We start from the raw sequence: 20,220 nt of genomic DNA on the forward strand, positions 1-20,220 counted from the left end.
TAGTTAGAATATCTTTCCTACCTCTCTCACAACTTGGAGAGTTACAGTTTTTTTCCTTTTCTTTAGTTGTCCTACTTAGGACATATTTTCTACTTAGAATGAGTCTCTAAAACTCAGCTCTATTAATTTGGTTGTAAGGGTACTTGCTACCCAACAATTTATGAAATAAAGTGATTGCTATGCTGGGTTTTTTTTCTGTGGGATTCAGAACCAGGTTGTGTGATTCAACTGCTACCTTGGTGGGATTCCAAATTCTGATGGTGGGGTTCCAGCAAGTGCTCAGTGGGAAGCTCAGTACATATCCTATCCTTCTCATTCTTCTCCTCCATTAACCCTTCAAGTAAGTACTGTTCTTGATTTATTTTGGTATCCCAATATATTATAATTCTTCTGTTTTTGGGTCAACACATCTGAGATTTCAGTCTTGATCTCATATTCATCAACAACAGGTCATTCTAAGTCTGCTCACGGTATTAGTTTTTGGATCAGAAGTCAATTGATTAGAGCCCAAAATTTTTGGAACTCTATCCGACGATTCTCTGTCCCTGTTAAACCCTTAAACCCCTGCTCCCACCTCATATTATTTGTTGTGGTTTATTAGTTATGCAGTGCACTGTTTATCACCGATATTACACTTGTTTAAGCTGATGTATCATAAGTATACAGCATTGTTTAAGCTCTACCATTGATCTACAGGGTAGTTTGGACATCCTACATATAGTAAGATAATTTCACAACTCCTAATCTAATCATCGGATTTACTTGATATTTTGTTTGACGACCTAAGAACAGTTGTTAACCAGAATCTTACCTCCATCGATTCATTATTGTTGAGATATCTGAGTTCCTAGTTTTAGGATCTCAAGTTACTAATTCTGTAACTGTGCTGGTTTTGAGATCCAACCATTGGATCAAGCCCATCTTTTGAAGAGTTGTTCCTTGTTATTTTGTTAACTTCACATCGGAATTTCACAATCAGCTGAGTTGCTGATCTATTGCTAGTGTTCTTGAATTCTGATCATTTGTCACATCACTGTGACAACACCAAGGATCTGTGTAACCAGTACCTGCAAGTAGGGTGAGAAAATAGAGAAAAGAGAAAGAATGGAAGAGCAGAATGAGACTACAAGGAGAATAACAGCTGCTAGGAGTGGCTACCTCCCTCCATCATGTGTATATATATATTCAACTAATTACAAGAGAGCAAGGACTAGAAGCCTTGCAGAATTAGGAAAGAGAAAAACTCCTAGCTAAAATAGGAAAACAAAGATCTAATTTAACTAGGAAAGTAAAAAAGTAAATCCAGCCTAAGCAATACCTAACCACCACAATAGGGACACTCCCCCTATCGTGGTACACATCTTAACACTGGTTATTTGAGTTTCTGAAAGCTAACCCTTCAGGTTTCTAGAAACCCATAACCCACTTAGAATTAATTACCAAAATACCCAAGCATACAATAGTCAAAAAGAGACAATAACAATTAAACAACTAAGACTCTACCAAAACCGTTTTCACCATAAAGATTACAAAATAAGCACAAGCAAGCATTAACGAACCCCAAGGGTTTCCTTGTTCAAAGAAAATACAAAAGAAACGTTAATAATCAACCAAATCAGGTTGATTGGCAGATTCATTTTTTTATCTTCAGCAAATCCTGGTGCCCCATTTTCCAGGGTGATTAATTCAGTTGTTGATGTCAATCTAGCATGGATAACCATAGATGAAAGAGTATAAAGTTCCACATAATATCTCTCTACAAGACACTCAATATAAACACAGCACTACTGTAGTCATCTAGCACTAAGATTCCCAGTGAGCATTCCAACACTCTAACATGAGGCATTTTTAATGCAACCCCGGGTTACAAACCCTGCTTTTGGATTGATATGGCCCCACTACGAATGATAGAAACTCAAATTATATGGGTAGTGGGAGTTACGTAATTTTCAGGTAAGCTCAGGGCCCATTTGGGTAAAGCAACAAAAGCTAGGACTGAACCGTAATTAAAATTGAAGGAAAAGGAGTAACCTGGTAGTTAGAATGGTCTTAAGTTGAAAACACAAATAACTTTAACAAATAAGAGCTGTTTGGTAAATCAGTAAGAGGAAGCCCTTAACCGTAAATAACAAAATTAGGTTGTCTTCAACATCCCGATCAAACACAGCCAGCAGTAACCTCTATGAGTTTTGAATAATAGAACTCACTCAAAAAAGATCCAATCAAAGCTGAAATTTCAAGGTATGAATTATAACCCAGAACCCTCTTGAATCCAACTAATATCAGACCCAAACAACAGGTATTTTTTTAATAATAAATGGCTGCAAGCCTGCAACAGATCTGGCAGAAGTTCTGAAACCAGGTCTGAGTTTCAGTTCGACACCCTTAGTTCAGGCACTCTTATGGACTGGGGATTCAGATGTAGGATCGCGCGTAACAAAAATAACCCTACCAACCTCCTATTGGACCAGAATCCCAGTTTGGGCCTAGTTCGTCACAGTTTGGGTTTCCAGATTGGGTCATGCCGGTCCAGCCACGCACATGCAACTGCATCAGTTTTTCAAATCAATTTCACCATGAAAAGGAATGAAAAGAATAATTTGTGGAATTGGCATATTGGCAATTCAAGGGTGACAAGACAACATTGTAAGCTCCCAACTTTAAAGTGTGCACACTTGCAGGACAGCAAAGACCTTTTATACACAAATTGGAGATGCAGCAGGCCCAAATGGAAAGGAAACAGGCAGAAGAAGAGCCAACTAGGTTTTGTCGTAGGCTCTTCTAGAGATTCTTATTTTAGTTTGCACTTTAGTGATAAAGAGTTTTAGTTACGTTAAGTTCTAACTTACGTTTTAAGTAAGTTGAAAATTTTAAGTATTAGTTTCTGATTTCCTACTGGTATCAGGAATTAGCAAGTTAAAGCCAAAGTGTAAGTGTGGACCTCCAAAAAAATACCTGCATAAGCAGCCTCTAAAGACCACGATTTGATCAATGAAAGCTCATAGATTCTTCTCTTCAAACAGCAGAGATTCACTGCAATTTTTCTTTTTCAACCTTCTTGAAGTTCGGCAACTATTTCTAGGTACTCTACTACTGTTTATCAGTACCAACAGGTTCGCAATTTTCTTTCTCCGTTACTTAGATCAGGTTGTACTACCTTGTCCAGTCAATTCTGAATTTCAGTTGCTTACTTCATTGCCTTTTACCAAGACGGTTCTCCGCTTCTGTAATCAGAAATCAGACTAGAATTGCATCTAGTAGGTCCAGTCACACACTAAATGAGACTGAGACATCAGTTTGGATGAATCCACATGATAAAGTATGTCATCTAGTCTATTCGAATCAAATTTCAGCCATTGAAAGTTGAAACCACATGACAGAGTGTGTCATATAGTCAATTTGAGTCAAATTTCAGCCGTTGAAAGTTGAAACCATATGATAGTGTATCATCTAGTACGATTTCACCCATCTTATCACAAATCTGTTTCTGGCTATTTACTCATTCCAAGATCTGATGGGACAACAACTGAGCTACAACCAAGGTACTCTTGAGACCACTAAGGGATCTAACTTTAATTCCATACATGAACTGATTGGCTATTACCTACTTTCCAACAACATAGTTTCAGAATAATATGGGAGATAGTGTTTTAGGTCCATGATCCCTTCTTAGGAGATAATTTATATGCCAATATATATATGAGTGTGTGTGCGTGTGTGTGTGTGTGAAGTACTTTTGTTTATCTACATCCTATTTATATATTAAATAAGGGTGCAACTCATTGTCACAAAAGTGATGAACGAAGAAGTTGTAACCTTCTTTTAATTGCCCCTGTTTTATTCCCAAAAGTTATTTAATGCAGGGTAAAAAGAGGTTTTCAAAAAATTTAAAGTTATGTCATGCAGAATTTAATGCAGTATTTATGTGAAATGAAAGGATTTACCCGCATTGAAGAAAAAATGTGTCATCTTAAAAGGGCAATAAAGTAAGGTTACAACTTCTTAGTTCACCACTTTGGTTACAATAAGATTTTCCCATTAAATAAATGTGCTTTGTGTTTGCCTTTTTCCTTTTCCTATCCACGAACCTAAACCTAAAGTCCCAAACCCTCCATCCACATCTCACACGAAAACATAGTTATCAAGGCGTCGCTAGTCCATACGGAAATATGGGCACATGGCATAGTTGTCACAGCGTCACGGCGATCCAAGTCGGTGGACGATATATCGACATTCGCCCATGGCGTTCATGGCGAGCATTCACATGTTTTATTTTTTATTTTCTATTTTTAATGTGTTAATAGATGTATACTCAAGCCATGTTTTATTTTTCTCTATTGTTTCTCAAGTTTTAAGAAGAAAATTCAGAAATCGAAGAAGAAATCAAGAGGGAAAGAAGACAGGAAGAAGAAATCAAGGGAAAGAAGACAGAAGAAGAAATCAAGAAGAAATCGAAAGAAATTGAAGAGGGAAAGAAGAAATCGAAGAGGGAAGAAGAAATCGAAGACAGAAGAAGAAATCGAAGAGGGAAAGAGAGTCGAAGAAGAAATCAAAGAGGGCGCCATGGCGTAGGTCGCCATGCAGCCCTCTCCAAGCAGACGCCATGGCGACGCCATGACAACTATGGCACATGGTGGTGGGACGCCTTATGTTACGTACGAAAGGCGACCGCCTTGGTCACCAAGGCGTCTACTAGGCGACCAAGGCGGTCGCTTTTTGTTGTTAAATTTATTTTATTTACTTACTTTTTAATTCTATTTTGTAACTTATTATCGGAAAGTGTATATGGATTATCTACACTGAGATACATTCGATCAATACTATAAAAACCCCATTTATTTATTTTTATTGATTTATTCTATTTACTAACTTTTCATTGGCTGGTGTATGCGTATTATCTACACTGAGATACATGTTATCAAGGGTGTAAAAGACTTTTTCTTCTTCTTTTTCAACTAAAGTCCAAAACTGAAAAAAACCCTCAATGTTTCTTCTTCGTTATTTGGGTTTGGGAGAAAAAACCTGCGATGAAGGAACAACTCCAAGTCTCCATCGATTCCGGCGTTGACTCCGACGAAGCTTCCTCCGGCTACCACGTCTCTAGCAAGGTAAGTAACCTTCCACTCTTCTTCTTCTCTTCTATTTTTCTTTTTTTTTTTCTTATGCTGCTGCTGCTGCTCCTCCAGCCTCCACCCCCACCGGCGATTCCTACCTTAGGGCCTACTGATAATTGATTTTTTTTCTCTCTCTTTCTTCTCATCCTCCTCCTTCTTCTTTACAATTTTTTTTCTTCCTTCTTCTTCCCCGTGATGCACTATGTTCTTTTTTTTCTTTTCTTTTTTATTTTTTCTGCCCTCATTTCTTTTGTCTATAATAAATTGAATGATATATCCTCATCCTGAGACCATCAGAATGTAGACCTGTGAATGCATATCATAGACATCATTTTGTTATTTTGTCGAAATAATGATATGATAGTGTGGCTTCTTCTCCACCCCCACCGGCAATTCTTATGCTGCTGTTCTACCTTAGGGCCTCCTGCCTAGGCATTCATTTTGGCATCATAGAGGTAAGTATAATAATTTACCAACCCTTTATTCTTTATATTTAATAATTTATAATGTTGTTTCATATTTATATGCTATATTGCTATGATAATATGATGAACTTAGATTGTTAAATTTTTTTTTTTTTTTTTTTATGAATATCTTGCATTGGTATGACTCTTTAATATTTATTTAGCAAAGAAGTAGAATTATATAATTTTTAATATGCTATTTGTGCCAAATAAAATGGTTATATAAAAAAAAGAATACTAGAACGCCTGGTTCGCCAAGGCAACGCCTTATGGCCACCCTATCGCCAAGGCGCTTAGGAAGGCCCTCAAACGCTGTGGTCACCTTGCCGCCTTGATAACTATGCACATCAGCCACTGCAACTAGAGCCCCTTTACTCTACCTCACCACTGCAACTCGAGCAAATAATGGATAGACAGGTACCCCTATCTCTATTCTGCTTTTCTCTCATCTTCTTCCTCTTCTTTTTCTTCTCCTCCAGCAGTGGCGGTGACAGCAATCGCTGCTGCTGCTTCTTCCTCTTCTTCTTCTTCTCCGGAAGAGGTAGTGGCGGCAGTTGTTGCTGCTGCTGCTTCATCTTCTCCTCCTCCAGCAGTGGCGTTGATGACAGTTTCTGCTGCTGCTGCTGCTTCCTCTTCCTATTCTTCTCCGGCTCTGGCAGTGATGATGGTTGTTGTAGCTGCTATCGCATCTTCTTCTTTTCTTCGTCTCCCAAAGGGACTGGTTGTTGCTTATATCATCTCAATGTTGTATTTTTATTTTAAGTCCACTGCATATCCGTTTTATTTTTACCCATTTCCTACTGGGTTTCAAGTTTGGGAACCTAGACAACTTGGTGACGGATAGTATTGAACCCCAGAAACCACCTTATCCTTGACAACTATGATTGACATTAAAAGACAATCACAACACAGGAAAGAAAGAACACTCAAACAGGGACCATTCATTCTCCCAAGACTCAGCACAAAGCAATGCTTGACCAGACAAAAGCTTATATTCCCAAAGGTGCATGGAACCTAGTCAAAAGAAGCCAGATTAAAGGGTCAAAAGAACTGATGTCAATTAAAACTTGACAGTTGACACATTTAAGAGGCTTTTGATGGCAGTTGGATCCACAACAAAAAATATGGGTGGAACAACGGAGCTGACTGGTGAGAGCTTCAATGAAACTGAGTAGGTAATAACACGGAAATGCCTTTCAATGATCACAGGGTAGGCTTCTGTATGCTCATTGGGGCATTCTAAAACAATCAGTTGGACAGGATCTAGTGTTATATAAGAGCAAACAAACCACTAAAGCTTCTAAATTTTAAAATAACGAAAAGATTTTCTCTAGATGCGCAGTCTAGAGAGGTAACTCTTGACAGTAGCGTCAATTCTACCATGTGAAGATCTGATAAGGCCTTCGAACCATTTGATAAATAGGGCACCTTTTAGACTATCTACATGTCAAATGTCAATGCCAATATCAAATGCACAGTCAACCATTTCATGGATTTTTCCTCATTGAATTTTAACCTTCAAACTAGTGGGGGCAAAATATGGCAATTCCAACCAGTAGATATATAGGGGAACATATATCCAAGTTAGCGTAGCTGAAGTGAGGATGTTGAGATGGATGAGTGGTAAAACTGGAAAAGATAAAATAAGGAATGAACACATTAGAGCTAAAGTAGAAGTAGTTCTGATACATGATAAGCTGCAAGAAAGTCATTTGAGGTGGCATGGACATGGGCAATGGTAGCCTTCAGATGCTCTAGTATGGAGGAGTGAGTTGATTCAGATTAAAGGAGCTAAAAGAGCCAGGGGTAGGCCTAAAATGACAATAAGAAGTGGTGAGGAAAGACATGCATAGCTTGGGCCTTATAACAAGTATGGCTTTGCAAAGCCAAACTCAATCATAAGGCTAAGTTGAGTTGGATGTATGGGGGATCATGTGAATCAGCAGTCCTCCAACATTCAAAGCTAAACTCAATCATAAGGCCTACTATAAATGAAACATTTTGCTTAGCCATCTTAAACTTGATGAAAATTTAACTGCTGATTGTGCCACATGGTGAAATTATACTGGACATAAATTTATCACATGACTCAAAGATATTGTGGATAACTTGTCCACAAATTTTAACGACCATGTGCATTGCCGCATGGCACCTAAAAGCGCCCAAAGAAAGCAGTTACGAGATAACTCTCTATACAGAACAATAAGAGAAACACTTCCCATAAAATAATTTAAGAAAAAAAAGAGTCCCAGAACCCACCCCCATGCCAAATGACTGCAGGATGAGTAATATGCTATGTGTAGATATACGGCCATAGGAGCTGAGTTTTGTATCATTTACATTCCAAACAATGCATCAATGCCGTAGCAATAATACGCTTCTCGGTACTGATATACATGGTAGAGGGGATATAAATATTTATAGCATGCACATTGAATGCCAAATATAACGGCTTGATCGCATATATACGTATAGAAGGTTTAAAGGAATTATGAAATCCAGGAACAAAACCTCAAAATGGCACATAAACATGCACATTGATATGCCTTTACATAGCGTTCCTATGTGTCTATGGCTAAACTCCCAGCAAGACATAAGTTGGATAAAGGCCTGAACTTTGAAAGACAAAAAGTAGCGTAGAAAGAGGAGGGTGTAACAAACCTTTTGATGATATAAAAAGTGGTCCACTCTTGAAAACCTGCAGAATGTAGAAGTGTATTAGATATAGTGAAGAAATTCAAAAATCAGAAAACAGAATTATGAGACCATTTAAGCTACTCTGACAACCAAATCCACTGAAACAAAAGTTAATAAATTGGCACCAAAAATCGAATCAAACAACAAGAAAAGCCCACCCACCGTGTTCGTAACTCCGGCCCTTGGCCGGTCAAATGGGGCCAACGAAGCCGACATTTTTGCGCAATGCCGCTGAAATTTAGGGCATCAAGACGATCCTCAATAAAACTAGAACCGCCGCAAATGCCGAACATTTCACCTACACAAACTTTCCGATTTCCCCATCTAATCAAATCCTGAAGTCGGGCAAGAAATTCCCGGGATCTGAACTAAAAAAGTTGCAGAGCTAGGGTTCAACAGAAACTAAAAAGTGAAGTACAAAAGAGAGAAAGCAGAGAAGCACCTCTACTGAGTAATAACTTGTTTTAAGAATTATGGCTTGTTCTGAAAGGTTTGTTTGTGCGTGTAAGCGTGTTGAGTAGATTAGGTAGAGAATAGAGAGAGAGAGAGAGATGAGTAGATGACTGATGACTGTTCACTGTCGTCGTTAGATGGTAAATTTTTTATTTATTTTTTTTTTATACTTGCTTTGACCAGTAAATTCCTTGAGACGATTGCTAGATCGCATCTTGGGATTCTAATCGGATGGTTAGAATAGCGTACTCGTTTGTTTCTTAACTGAGCTACCGGAACCGGTTGTCATTGGTGAACGTTTTTGTCGTCTCCGGAGAAAACGCGAATAATTAAAGTAGAAGAGATTTAAAAACACAAGGCGTGACTTGTGTGCGGGCATTTTTAACTTTTGATGGTCTCGCGGTTTCTCATCCGTCAAAACGAGGTGGATGGCGGTTGTTCGATTCCGTGAACTCTCTCCCACTCCTTTGGGACCCACGCACCATCCCAATTATGTCAGGCAATGTTTCCTTTTTTCGTTTTTTTTTTTTTCAGTAAAGTGTCAGGCAATGTTTCGGATGGGGGTTTGCGGGGCGGTCGGATAGATTGGTCGGACCTGTTTAATTTGTAATTTCTGTTACAACTACGTGACTCAGCACGTTCAGTTGGACCATTAAGCCCTGATTTGGTATGATTTTTATTTCGAAAATTGTTTAGTTTAATTTTTACACTTTATTTTATTGTTACTCCTGTTCTTTAGTGAACACATGGTTTATTTGATGGGCATAATAATTTCATGTTAAAAATAAAACACCGCCCTTCTTCTACTCCTAATGGTCTCACATTTCACATTTTCACCACTGCCATTTCTACTTTTACCACCCCGCCACCTTTGGCACCACTTCCACACCGCCATCACCACCAACACCTAGGGGTGTCAATTCCAAGCCCGGCCTGGCTTGACCCGACACGTTTAGTAATTGGGCAGTCCCGGTGTGGGGTCCTAGCCTGTCAGGCATCCGATCGGACCAACCGATTCTAGGTTCGATCTAAACCGTCTTGTTACAGCCCGACCTTTTAACTTATAAACTTCCCCTCCCCTTTCCTCCGAATTTCCTTTTTTTTATTTGTTTCTTTGTTGGTCTTTGATATTTATTGGTTAGATACACTTAACATAAGTGAGATGAGGCTTAGTTTTAATTTTTAGATCTTACTTTGTTGGATGTGCTTCTATTCAGTGTTATGTTGTTATGTTTTTATTCCCCTCTACTTACTTTATTAGATGTGTGTCTATTCAGTGTTGTGCTGTTATTATTTTTCCTTCTACTTAATTTGTTAGATGTGTTTTTATTTGATGTTGTGCTACGATTTTAGTTGGAGTAAACTTTATTTGACTTTGATGACTGTCCAACGGTGTGATGGTTTAAACTTAAAATTCAGGTTGCATGTCAATTAGTAAACCTATACCGTTTAGAGTTAAACAGCTCATTAGCTCGTTTTAGAACCGGTTTAGACCCGTTTAACCCAAATAAGGACTGCCCAAATTAAAGACCGAACACTGACCAATCAAAATGAAACCGTACCATGCCCGCCCAAGGCAGGCCTAAATGCCTAAACGATCGAACACGGTGCAACCTGTAAAATTGGTGAGGCCCGACCGGTTGACACCCCTACCAACACCACCGCCACCACCCTTCCCAAAGATATATGTATAATGTATTCTCATAAATTGAACTACCAATTGGATTTTTTTATTCTTGTAATATTTCATATTGATACAATCAAAACAATTTCAATTTCTTGACCAAAAATATATTTGTTGACTATTTTATGAAATCAATCTAAAATTGAAATATAAATCAAACCAAAATCTGGCCTAAAAGTGTGCTTGTTTAGATATGAATGGATGGAAAATAAAATAGAATCTTGAAAATAAATTAAAAAACATTTAACAAAAAAAAAGAAGATTTTTCTCCTTGTATTTTTTTGCCAAAAGTTTCATGTACAATATGTACAATCACACAAAAACAGTTGGATGGAAACAAATGAGAGGTTAGAATTATCAAAAAACACCCCGTATTTGATTAATGCACGATCACTATGTGCGTTCGTGCATTAACTCCTCCCCCCTCCCCCTTTTTTAAGAAAATACTCCTTAATTAAAAAAACAAACATAACACATCATGTAAAATTTGGAGTTTAAGCTTATCAAACCTAGCTTTGAGAGCTAACCTATGAGTTTTAGTATGTGATCCTTGTCTTGTTTAGAGATACTTAATAAACGTTAGTAAGCAAATTAGTAAGAGACACAATATCCAACAAAATAGTGAATATCTCCCATGGCCAAGACTTCATATCCGATGTAGCCAATCCACCACATATTAGCAATCAATCCAAACATCTATGGAAGGGACTCTCAATTCCCTTCATCTTTGCAGTCCGTCGTATATTGCTCTTGTTTCAGCTTCATGCGCGTTCCCAGTAAATCAAAGTTCACAGACAATCCCACAAAATCTTTGTCATAAGCAATCATAGAAGCTCATCTTGCTTCATTTTTTTTTTATGGAAAAAAAAAAAAATTCATTAAACCTAAAGGATAAAATTTGTATAATCCATGCACAAGGGGGTAGGGGAGGCAGATTTAACACAAGATTTAAACCAAGACACAATAGAAGGGTTAGCCAGTTCTTTAAAAAAGGCGCCATTTGTTCGATCCAAAATCTTCAAAAAATAGGACATTTGTTTCATTGATATAACTTCCAACAAATATCATAGTATGACATTCAAATGGTAATAATTCATGGTAGCCATAGAGAATTAAATCAGGAACTAGAGACAACAATATCGATCATGAGGAATTTTAACCAACTTCAATCGCAAATCCATTTATCAATGATCTTCAGGGTTTTACAGGGATTAGGCTTGAAACATGTTACCGTGCAATGATTCCTGTCACCCCATAAATGGTAGCAACTAATTGCAAACACATACAATAAAAAAGACGTATCAAATTGTTCCATCAAGGGAGATTGGAGAGCATTACCTAGCAAGTCGAGTACTGAAAGTGCTTAATTAATTGCATGTTTCAAAATCTTAATCCCAACAACTTTGCTGTCCAAATTCATAGTAAAAGCACGTACCAAAGTGGAAAAGATGCCACAAACAATCTCTATTTCATATGAGCAAAAATATAATAAAAATATTATTCACATTAAGAAAACAACTCAACCTATCATTCGTAGAAAGACCTTTATCAAGTAATTTCCAAAGGAAAAAATGAAATTTAGGGTGACTATTGATTTTCCATAGTAAAGACCAAGAATTAAGGAAATGCTTTAATCTTTCTTGAGACTTTTTCTTTTTTGTGAATATACTCTATTAAAAAAGAGGGGGAGAAAATACAACAACCAAGGGGGGAGGGGACAAAGTCAACAAATTATAAACCCCAACAAAAGGAACAAGCAAAGGCTATAGTAACCTAACATTAAGATCCCAAGAATCCACAATATGTCGATTGTTAGCACAATCCGAATCTAACGCATGAAGAGAGTTACTATTTCTTTTGACTTTGTTGTGACAAATTCTGACTCGTGCAACGGTTCGCCTGGTAGGGTCGTCCTTGAGTGGTCCTGCACAGGCAAAAACCACAGAAAAACACAAAAGTGCCTGCCTGAGCCGATTAGCACACTCTGATGCCTAAGTCAGAGCTTGCAACAGATAAATCTCAAGCTAGAAAGCTTAAGTTAAGTAAAAGTGAAGTCCTCATACCTATGCCTGGCATGGCTATTTATAGCTTTGAGTCGCTAAACGGTACTCGAATTTTATCTGTTTATAGATCATAACTTCGGTTCCATGTAGCCCTTGGTGGCAAGATCCTTAACTGACACATGTATGACCTAGGGTCATGCATAACGTGTGATTCTAGGGTCATGCGGAGTGCGTGAACTTTAACTGACCGGGGTCAATTGTGGTGAGTTATTGTTAACTAGAGTTAATCTGGGTCGTCCCGATGTGGATGGCCGACCCGATCTGTGTGTTGACGGAGCTGAAGATGGTCTTCTTCAACCACGTGTCACGAGACGATTCGTCTGAGTTGGTTATGACTCATCAGACTTCAAACTCTAAAGCACTCTAGATTTGATTGAAGGATCTAGAAGTAGAGGTCCATCTGTGCTTGTTCTCGCACCAGATATGATAGATTGATTCACAAAATGTCATCTTAACAACTAGATTACAAGCCGTCTTTGCCTTGCACTCATGGTTGATTCACTTCCATTCCCTTTCAAAATAAGACTGCGGGATATGGAAGGGCTAGCATTTACTAATCACTCCATTTCAGATAGTTAAGGAAAAGGATAGTTGAAGAAGAGATGATCGATATTTTCTGAAGCATTCCGACAGAAAAAACAATTGGGGATACAGATATTCCTATGCAAAAGGAAATCTTAGGTATGAAGGGTACCGGTCATGATCCGCCAAGAGACGAAACTACGTGTTGGGATGCGAGGATGTGATGGTTGAACCAAATCATGCACCCTCCAGCAAACGCCATACCTCTTTTAAACCAAATGAATTCCAAGCAGAAGAAAATTTCTTATTCAAGGTCGGGTTCCATTCAACAATGTCCCTCGAACCAGAGGCCTTCTACAATATATTGTAACTGATCCCACACAAGGGAGAACACCAATGAAGTAGGGGCCGGGCCAAAACACAAAGAGTCATTATAAATAATGGAAGATACTAGGTCCATCTTATCATATCTCGCATCATACATGATCATGTCACCAAATATATTACTAAGGACTCCACAATGAGGTACACTTGAGACCACTGAGGGATCCAAGATTACTTCCATGCATCAACGGATTGGCTATTACCTACTTTCCAACAATCATAGTTTCAGAATAATATGGGAAATACTATTCTAGGTCCAAGATCCTTCGTTAGGAGAGAAATTAATGCCAATATACTGTTATTGGAGAAGTACTTAGCTTTCAAAATTCGGCCCCACAACGAAGACGGATTATGTAGAAGTCACCATATGAGGTCTAATAAAAGAACTTCATTATATACCGATCTAAGTCTAAACCCTAACCCACCTTTATCTGAGTTTTCTCCCAATTGGACTCTCCACTTTGTCACATTGTTGATGAACATACCTTTGTCATTCCCACTTCTCCCACTCCACAGCCAGTTAGGAACCCTGAGGAAGAACCCAACGTCATCATCTTCGTGTAATTGATTTTCTTTCCCTTCATTTGGTCTTTCCCAGTTGTTGTCTTCAAAGCACGAAAGGATGGAATTTAGTTCATGTGAAGTCTTCTATTTAACTGTCTGATTCTTCTTCTACCCTTATGTTTCTTTTGCTTGCTTTCACTTAATCGTCATTTTCAGTGCATCCATGCAAATACACATGCAAATGCCTACCTACTCTTTGATGTTGTTTTCCATGCAATCAATCCCTCACAAAGTCACAACATCTCCATGAAGCAGTTTCTTTTAAGCTATAAAATGAGTGAGTGTTGAAATCCAATCACCACTTCCACTCCATGATTGTTTGCTCCTGGACTCAACACGCAACTGTGTTATGAATAGTGGACAGGAAATAAGTTGAAACAAAGTAACGAAAATTGGAAAGAGAGGGTAAACAAAAGAAAAATATAATGTGAGTGATCCATATCAGGGAAAACATGCCAGAATAAGAGAAATTCAATAGATATTGAACCTCATTATTTAATGAGTTGAAAGTTGAAACTGTGGTCGAGTCATCCTGTTGTACTAGTTGCTAAAATACGGTCAATTTCTCAGGTCTATAAGCAAGTGTCATATAAACTGGTTTTGGTAACTAGCATAATAGGACAAGGTGGCGCATGCATGGATGATAACAAAAGGTCAAAAAGTAGGGTTTAAAGGTTGTAATCAAGAGACAATGATAAACAACACCTGCCTAGCATAATTGGTGAGCTATGGTGCATTGCACTTCATGCCCATGCTCACCAGGAGATCTCGAGCTCAAGTCTCTTGGCTGTTGCCTTCCCCCTTCCTAGTACCTGCCCCCCCTCCCAAATTAAAAAAGAAAAAAATTTAAGAGAAATGATAGAGGCATATGTTGTATAAAGTTGGAGAGATTTTTTATTTAATGGGGGGAGGGATGGTCAATAAATTGTGTGCGCTTTTGTGTCTGGGTGTAGGATCTACGCATCCAAGCAACGTTCTTTTCCTCAAAAGATGGGAAAAAGAAGGTTATCAAGTTGTATGGCATTATGAACAATCGCTAGTTCGGTTGGTTGGAGACTTGTCAGTTGGAGTGCATGCCCCCTAGAAGGTCAAGGGTTCGTCTATCATGGTCACTTTTGTACCATTTAATGGCACCCTATCCCTCTCCCCCTCCCCCTTTGGTAGTTGTAGGATATGTTGGCTTGTCTTAGCCTTCCCACTGGAAGATGGAATGACTCTCCTATCCCCAAAAATGGAAAAATCCCACCCATCTTGGATGCCTTTTAGGGCTGTCAAAAAAGCCCGGCCGACCCTAACTCGCCCTAACCCGCCCCGAGCCGGACCGAACCGACCTCTGTATTTTCAGCCCGAAGGCGGGTTAGGTTTATTAATACCCCCGGCGGTCGGGTCGGGATCGGGTTTAGGCCTCGGCTCACTGCCCGGACCGACCCGACCTCGTATTAATAATTATACTTATTTATAATATAGGTGGGGTTTTGGGGATCTATTTTGGAGCGTAGGATTGAATTGGATGCATTTAAGTTGTTGGTTAGAAATGAGAAACCCTAAAATTTCTTAACTCCTCATCTATTGTTCTCGATTTCTCCTTTGGAGGAGAAGGTCATCGAACCTAGCCTCATCGTTCTTCCTTTCAATGGGAGTTGCGAGTCTACAACATAGACACATAGAGGGAGAGATCGGCTTTTAGGGTTTGTCTTTGAGGAAGAGAATGTGAAGAGGAGAAGAGCTCTGCTTCGTTAGATCTTCAAAAGCTTGGAAAATTGTTTAAGTTTGTAAACTGAGATGGACAGAGATTTCTTGGGTTTGAATGCAAAGGAATCGTCGCCATGTGAAGGAGGAGAGCAAGAAGGGATCGAAAGATTCTGTATTCTATTATTTTCCAATTTCTACTTTAATTTGAGAAATTTTGTTTCTCTAAAGTTGAATTCCTTTTTTTCTTTATTTGATAGTTAAGAACTTCACTCCGCTCCCTTCTATTCTTCTTCCACACAGGGAATTAGCCATTTTTTGAAACCAGTTTTGGTGGTGTCTCGTTGGAGAGTCTCCTCTCCTTCTCTCGCTTGTTTCGTAGCAGTTCATCGTCCTCCATCGTTCACGGATTATTGGCTCTTTGTTCTCAGCCCGAGGATCGATTTGAGCTTGCTAGGCTCTTAAATTTTGGGTTTATGTTGAGGATTCATCTTTGTGATTGTCTAGATCTAAGATTCAATATAATTCCATTGCAGAGGATTTTTTCTTTGAGTTCTAAACTGATGGGCAAGGTAAAACCCTTCAATGTATCTTTTGATTTGGGTAATTTGTGGTTCTTTGGTCTGATTCTATTATTCTTTGGCTTGAATTCATGGCACAAAGCTTCAATGGTTGACTCTTATTTTCTAATTAGATAAGATTCATGGTTCTTTTTAAAATAAAAAAAATGATACTATTCACTGATTATATAGCAAAAACTATTTACAAAAAAATAAAATAAAGTCAAGGTCGTGGTCAATCGGGCTAACTCGACCCGCCCGACCCTATTAGGGTCGGGTCGGGTCGGCCGGGCCGGTTAGGAAAAACCCTGGCGTGGTCGGGTCGGGTTGAGGGTTTCTTGGCCCGCCAGGGTTGGGTCAGAGTCAGGGTCAGGGTTTAGGTTAAGGCCTCTAGGGTCAGGGTCAGGGTTTAGGCAGGCCCGGCCCAACCCGACCCATTGACAGCCCTAATGCCTTTGTACGTTCTCTTGGACCCTACATTGATGCAGGAACCACACAGCCTGACAATGATCCCCCACCCATAAGATTGGATGGATAATTTAACAAACTAAAACCATTTTGAATAATCTTGTAATTTTCTCTTTATTTTTTTAAGGGAAAATTACATGCTCCTCCCCGTGCTATGCTTTAATTACACATTTTCCCCCTAAACTTTCCCAATTTACATTGAAAATAACATCTAACCTACGACCCAGGCAATGGGTTGTTGAGCAAAGTTGGAGTTGCAGATTGATTCCAAGCTAAAACCATCTTGAGTTTCTACCCAAAATAAACAAACCATCTTGAGTAATCTTGTAATTTTCCCCATATTATTATTATTATTTTTTTTATCAAACCTTAGAAAAGCAACATCAGAAACAACATCTAACCTACAACCCAGACAAGGGCTAGTTGGACAAAGTTGGAGGTGCAGATTAATTCCAAGACCAAGATCATGACTGGTGTCAACAATACCAGAGAGCGATCTGTTGCCCTTTTTTGTTTTTAATCTAAAAAATCAGAAACCTCCAATTTCATCTCTCTTCCATCATTGTCAAACGCCGGCCGCCAAGTTCATCCTAATCCATCCCTCTCTTGAAAAGAGTCTTTTCTGCATCGTGAAACCCAAAAATTCTCAGTGGTTCTCAGCCGCGAAGCTCCGACTGTTTAAAAGAATCAAGACTCAGAGACCTACAGAGAAAATTGCAGAGAGAGTTTATCGTTGTCTTGAACAGGTGAACAGTTGAAGTCAGCGCTCTCAGCTTAAAAGCTCCAATTTTTCATAAAAATTGAGACTGTGAGTCTGTAGAGGAATCACAGTGAGAGACTTAATGGACGTGCATCAGAGAACCGCTCGGTTTCAGTTAGAGAGACTGAGCTCCGCATCGGAGCCAACCCGAATTGAAGCTCTCTGTGAGCTTCGCCTTATGTCCAAATACGACCCAGACAGCCGTTCCATCATTGCCGAAGCCGGAGCAGTTCCTCATCTCACCGAAATCCTCTACTCCTCTTCTCCACTCGCCCAAGAAAACGCCGTAGCAACACTCCTCAACGTCTCAATCTCGAATCGAAAGATCATTATGTCGACACGTGGCCTCCTGGACGCCCTCTCCCACGTCCTTTGCCACCCAACCGCCACCCCTGTCAGCATTCAAACTGCCGCTGCAACCCTCTACAGCCTCCTCATCGAAGAAGAAAACCGCCCCATCATCGGAAGCAAACTAGACATCGTTGAATCCCTTATTACCATCACGCGTGACACAACTTCTCCTGCGACTATCAAGGAGACTCTCAAAGCCCTCTTCGCCATCTCACTCTACCCTCTAAACCGTTCAGCCATGGTCGAATTGGGTGCGGTTCCCACTCTTTTCTCGCTCATAGTGAGGGATGGGCAAATTGGGCTTGTGGAGGATGCGACGGCGGTGATTGCACAGGTCGCCGGATGCAGCGAGAGTGGGGACGCCTTCAGGAAGGTGTCTGGTTTGACGGTTTTGATGGATTTGTTGGACCCATCGACGGCGTCGAGCGTTAGGGTAAGGGAGAATACGGTTTCGGCGTTGTTGAATTTGGTGCAGTGTGGAGGAGAGAAGAGTGTTTCAGAAGTTAAAGAGATGTCTGTTGGGGCTTTGGATGGGATTAGGGATGTTGCTGAGAGTGGGAGCGCCAAGGCTAAGAGCAAGGGGACTGCGCTTTTGAAGGTGCTTTCAGGAGAAGATAGGGATAAAGCTTCGAAGGATCCGCGGTTTGATTACAACTTGGATCGTTAGCCTTAATTAAGTTTCTTTCCTTCACAGGTCATATTGTACAGAATTTTTTGTTAGCTGTGCTTATTTTGTGTTCGATTTTGAGTTTCTGAACTATATTTTAGTTGCCACTTTTGTATAAAATTGGAGCTTTTACTTGTACCTTTTTATTTTTATTGGTTTTATGGAGGATTTGATCATTAATGTCTTCCTCAAGTTTGACAAGAATTGTCAATTGTATACTAAATCCTTAAATGGTGAATGATTCAGATTTACACATGTTACCTTTCAAACTTTTTCCTCATTGCCTTCATGAAACGACAATGTGGACATTTTATACAGAATTCATTCTCTGTACCCCATGTTTAGTGTAGTTATCTGCTTTTATGTTTGTTTCTGTATTCTAACCTGAAGTTCTCACGATATTAGAGGCAAAGATATTGCATAAAGTATCAGCCAAAATGTTGGTTTAGTTTTTCTGAGAGGGCTTCTGCTAGTATAGAAGGAAATAGTTAATAATGATGCTCAATAGAAACTATAACAGCCCTGGAGCCAGTTATGCAGGGCTCGTGTGAACATATGCAACCAAATGAACTGGGTTTGAGGGTTTATCTTGGTCAGTGCATAGTCATACATTCAATTGGCATTGGAAATCCTACTGATGGTCCATGTGTTGTACTTGTCATAATTTATGGCTAAATTTGATATTGAGACGTATTAGTTCCTTTGATTGATAGCATTCCCGTTGAGTGATGGATTTGTTTTAGTGCTCTTAAAAAATAAACAGGATCACTATCTGCGGAACTGGCTCTGGTCCACTTCCTAATCATTTTGATGGGATTGGTTAAGTTGCATTGTATTCCCCCCCCTTCTCCCTAATTAGCTTTATTACTTGGTTTTTTTTTTATAAGATTATTTGTGTGGGAACAGTGAAAAAAAGATGATCTGCATCTCTATTGGATTGGAATCCCTTCACATTATTTCTCTCCCCTTTGTGTAACTGCGAGTTAGATATGGTTAGATTAGGTAAAATTCGTTATAGGAAAGGTACGACGTAGATAATGTTGTGCTTTCTTCCTTCATTGATTTAGGCATGAAAATGTTTGTTTGTTGTGATTAGGGTTTAGCTAGGACTAAGGTTTTTTTGCTTGTTTGGAAACAGCCTCTCCTGTGAAGCAGGGGGTAAGGCTGCATACATTTGCCCCTCCCAGATCCTACAGTAGCGGGAGTCTCATACACTGGAACGCTCTTAAAGGTTTTTTTTCTTGTATCGACATCTTATCAGAGTTGATCATGTACTAGTTGAAGTGAAAATCCATTATTGCAAGGAAGTCACAGGAGAGATTATCTGTGTCGAGTGTAAGAAATTGTTTGGTTGTTGTAATAATGAACAGAGAGAAGACTTGGGTACTTGGGAAAGACTACCACTGTCACTCTGTCAGTGGTCCAGGTGTGTAACTTTTTGTTGTTATTTTTGTTTTTTCTTAACCCTAAGTGCCTTTCTTTAATTCTTGATTTTGTATTTTCAAGTATAAACCACCCCTATTTTGTTTTGTTCTTCAATCTTGTTCTAGGTATGCCTCTCCTTATCTGAAACCGTTTAAGCGTTATGATAGACAGAAGGCTAGTAGATTTGATGTATTTAAGATTATCTTACAATTAAACATTTCCCTTAACACCTTGGTGTACCGTGTCAGGGACACATCAGTTGTCAAATTTTAGGCAAATGTTAGCTTTTTTTTAATTTTTTTTTGATAGATAAAATCAAACCCATTTGTATTCAGTTATCATCGACTCTAAGTAC

General features: G+C 39.1%; 2 protein-coding genes across 3 annotated transcripts in view; one reads left to right on the forward strand and one right to left on the reverse strand.

Annotated features, from left to right (window-relative positions):
- The window catches only part of LOC122669123 (rho GTPase-activating protein 7-like), a 68,680-nt gene extending 60,063 nt beyond the window's left edge, over positions 1–8,617 (reverse strand). Inside the window, exons 1-2 of one of the 2 annotated variants that reach the window (XM_043865804.1) lie at positions 8,438–8,617; positions 8,240–8,276 (exon numbers count right to left, since the gene is read on the reverse strand). In XM_043865804.1, the coding sequence (XP_043721739.1) occupies positions 8,240–8,276; positions 8,438–8,491 (91 nt within the window). In that variant the 5' untranslated portion in view covers positions 8,492–8,617. The remainder of the gene's footprint in view (positions 1–8,239; positions 8,277–8,437) is intronic. The other variant, XM_043865803.1, reaches the window with a different exon arrangement.
- An 8,833-nt stretch (positions 8,618–17,450) lies between these two features.
- Positions 17,451–18,789, forward strand: LOC122667104 (U-box domain-containing protein 4-like). The gene is made up of 2 exons (XM_043863298.1): positions 17,451–18,498; positions 18,602–18,789. The coding sequence occupies exon 1, from the start codon at positions 17,505–17,507 to the stop codon at positions 18,438–18,440; it is 936 nt and encodes a 311-aa protein (XP_043719233.1). The 5' UTR covers positions 17,451–17,504; the 3' UTR covers positions 18,441–18,498; positions 18,602–18,789.
- Positions 18,790–20,220: the final 1,431 nt, after the last annotated feature.

The sequence above is a fragment of the Telopea speciosissima genome, chromosome 7 (genome assembly GCF_018873765.1).
Source record: "Telopea speciosissima isolate NSW1024214 ecotype Mountain lineage chromosome 7, Tspe_v1, whole genome shotgun sequence".
NCBI classification, from domain to species: domain Eukaryota; kingdom Viridiplantae; phylum Streptophyta; class Magnoliopsida; order Proteales; family Proteaceae; genus Telopea; species Telopea speciosissima.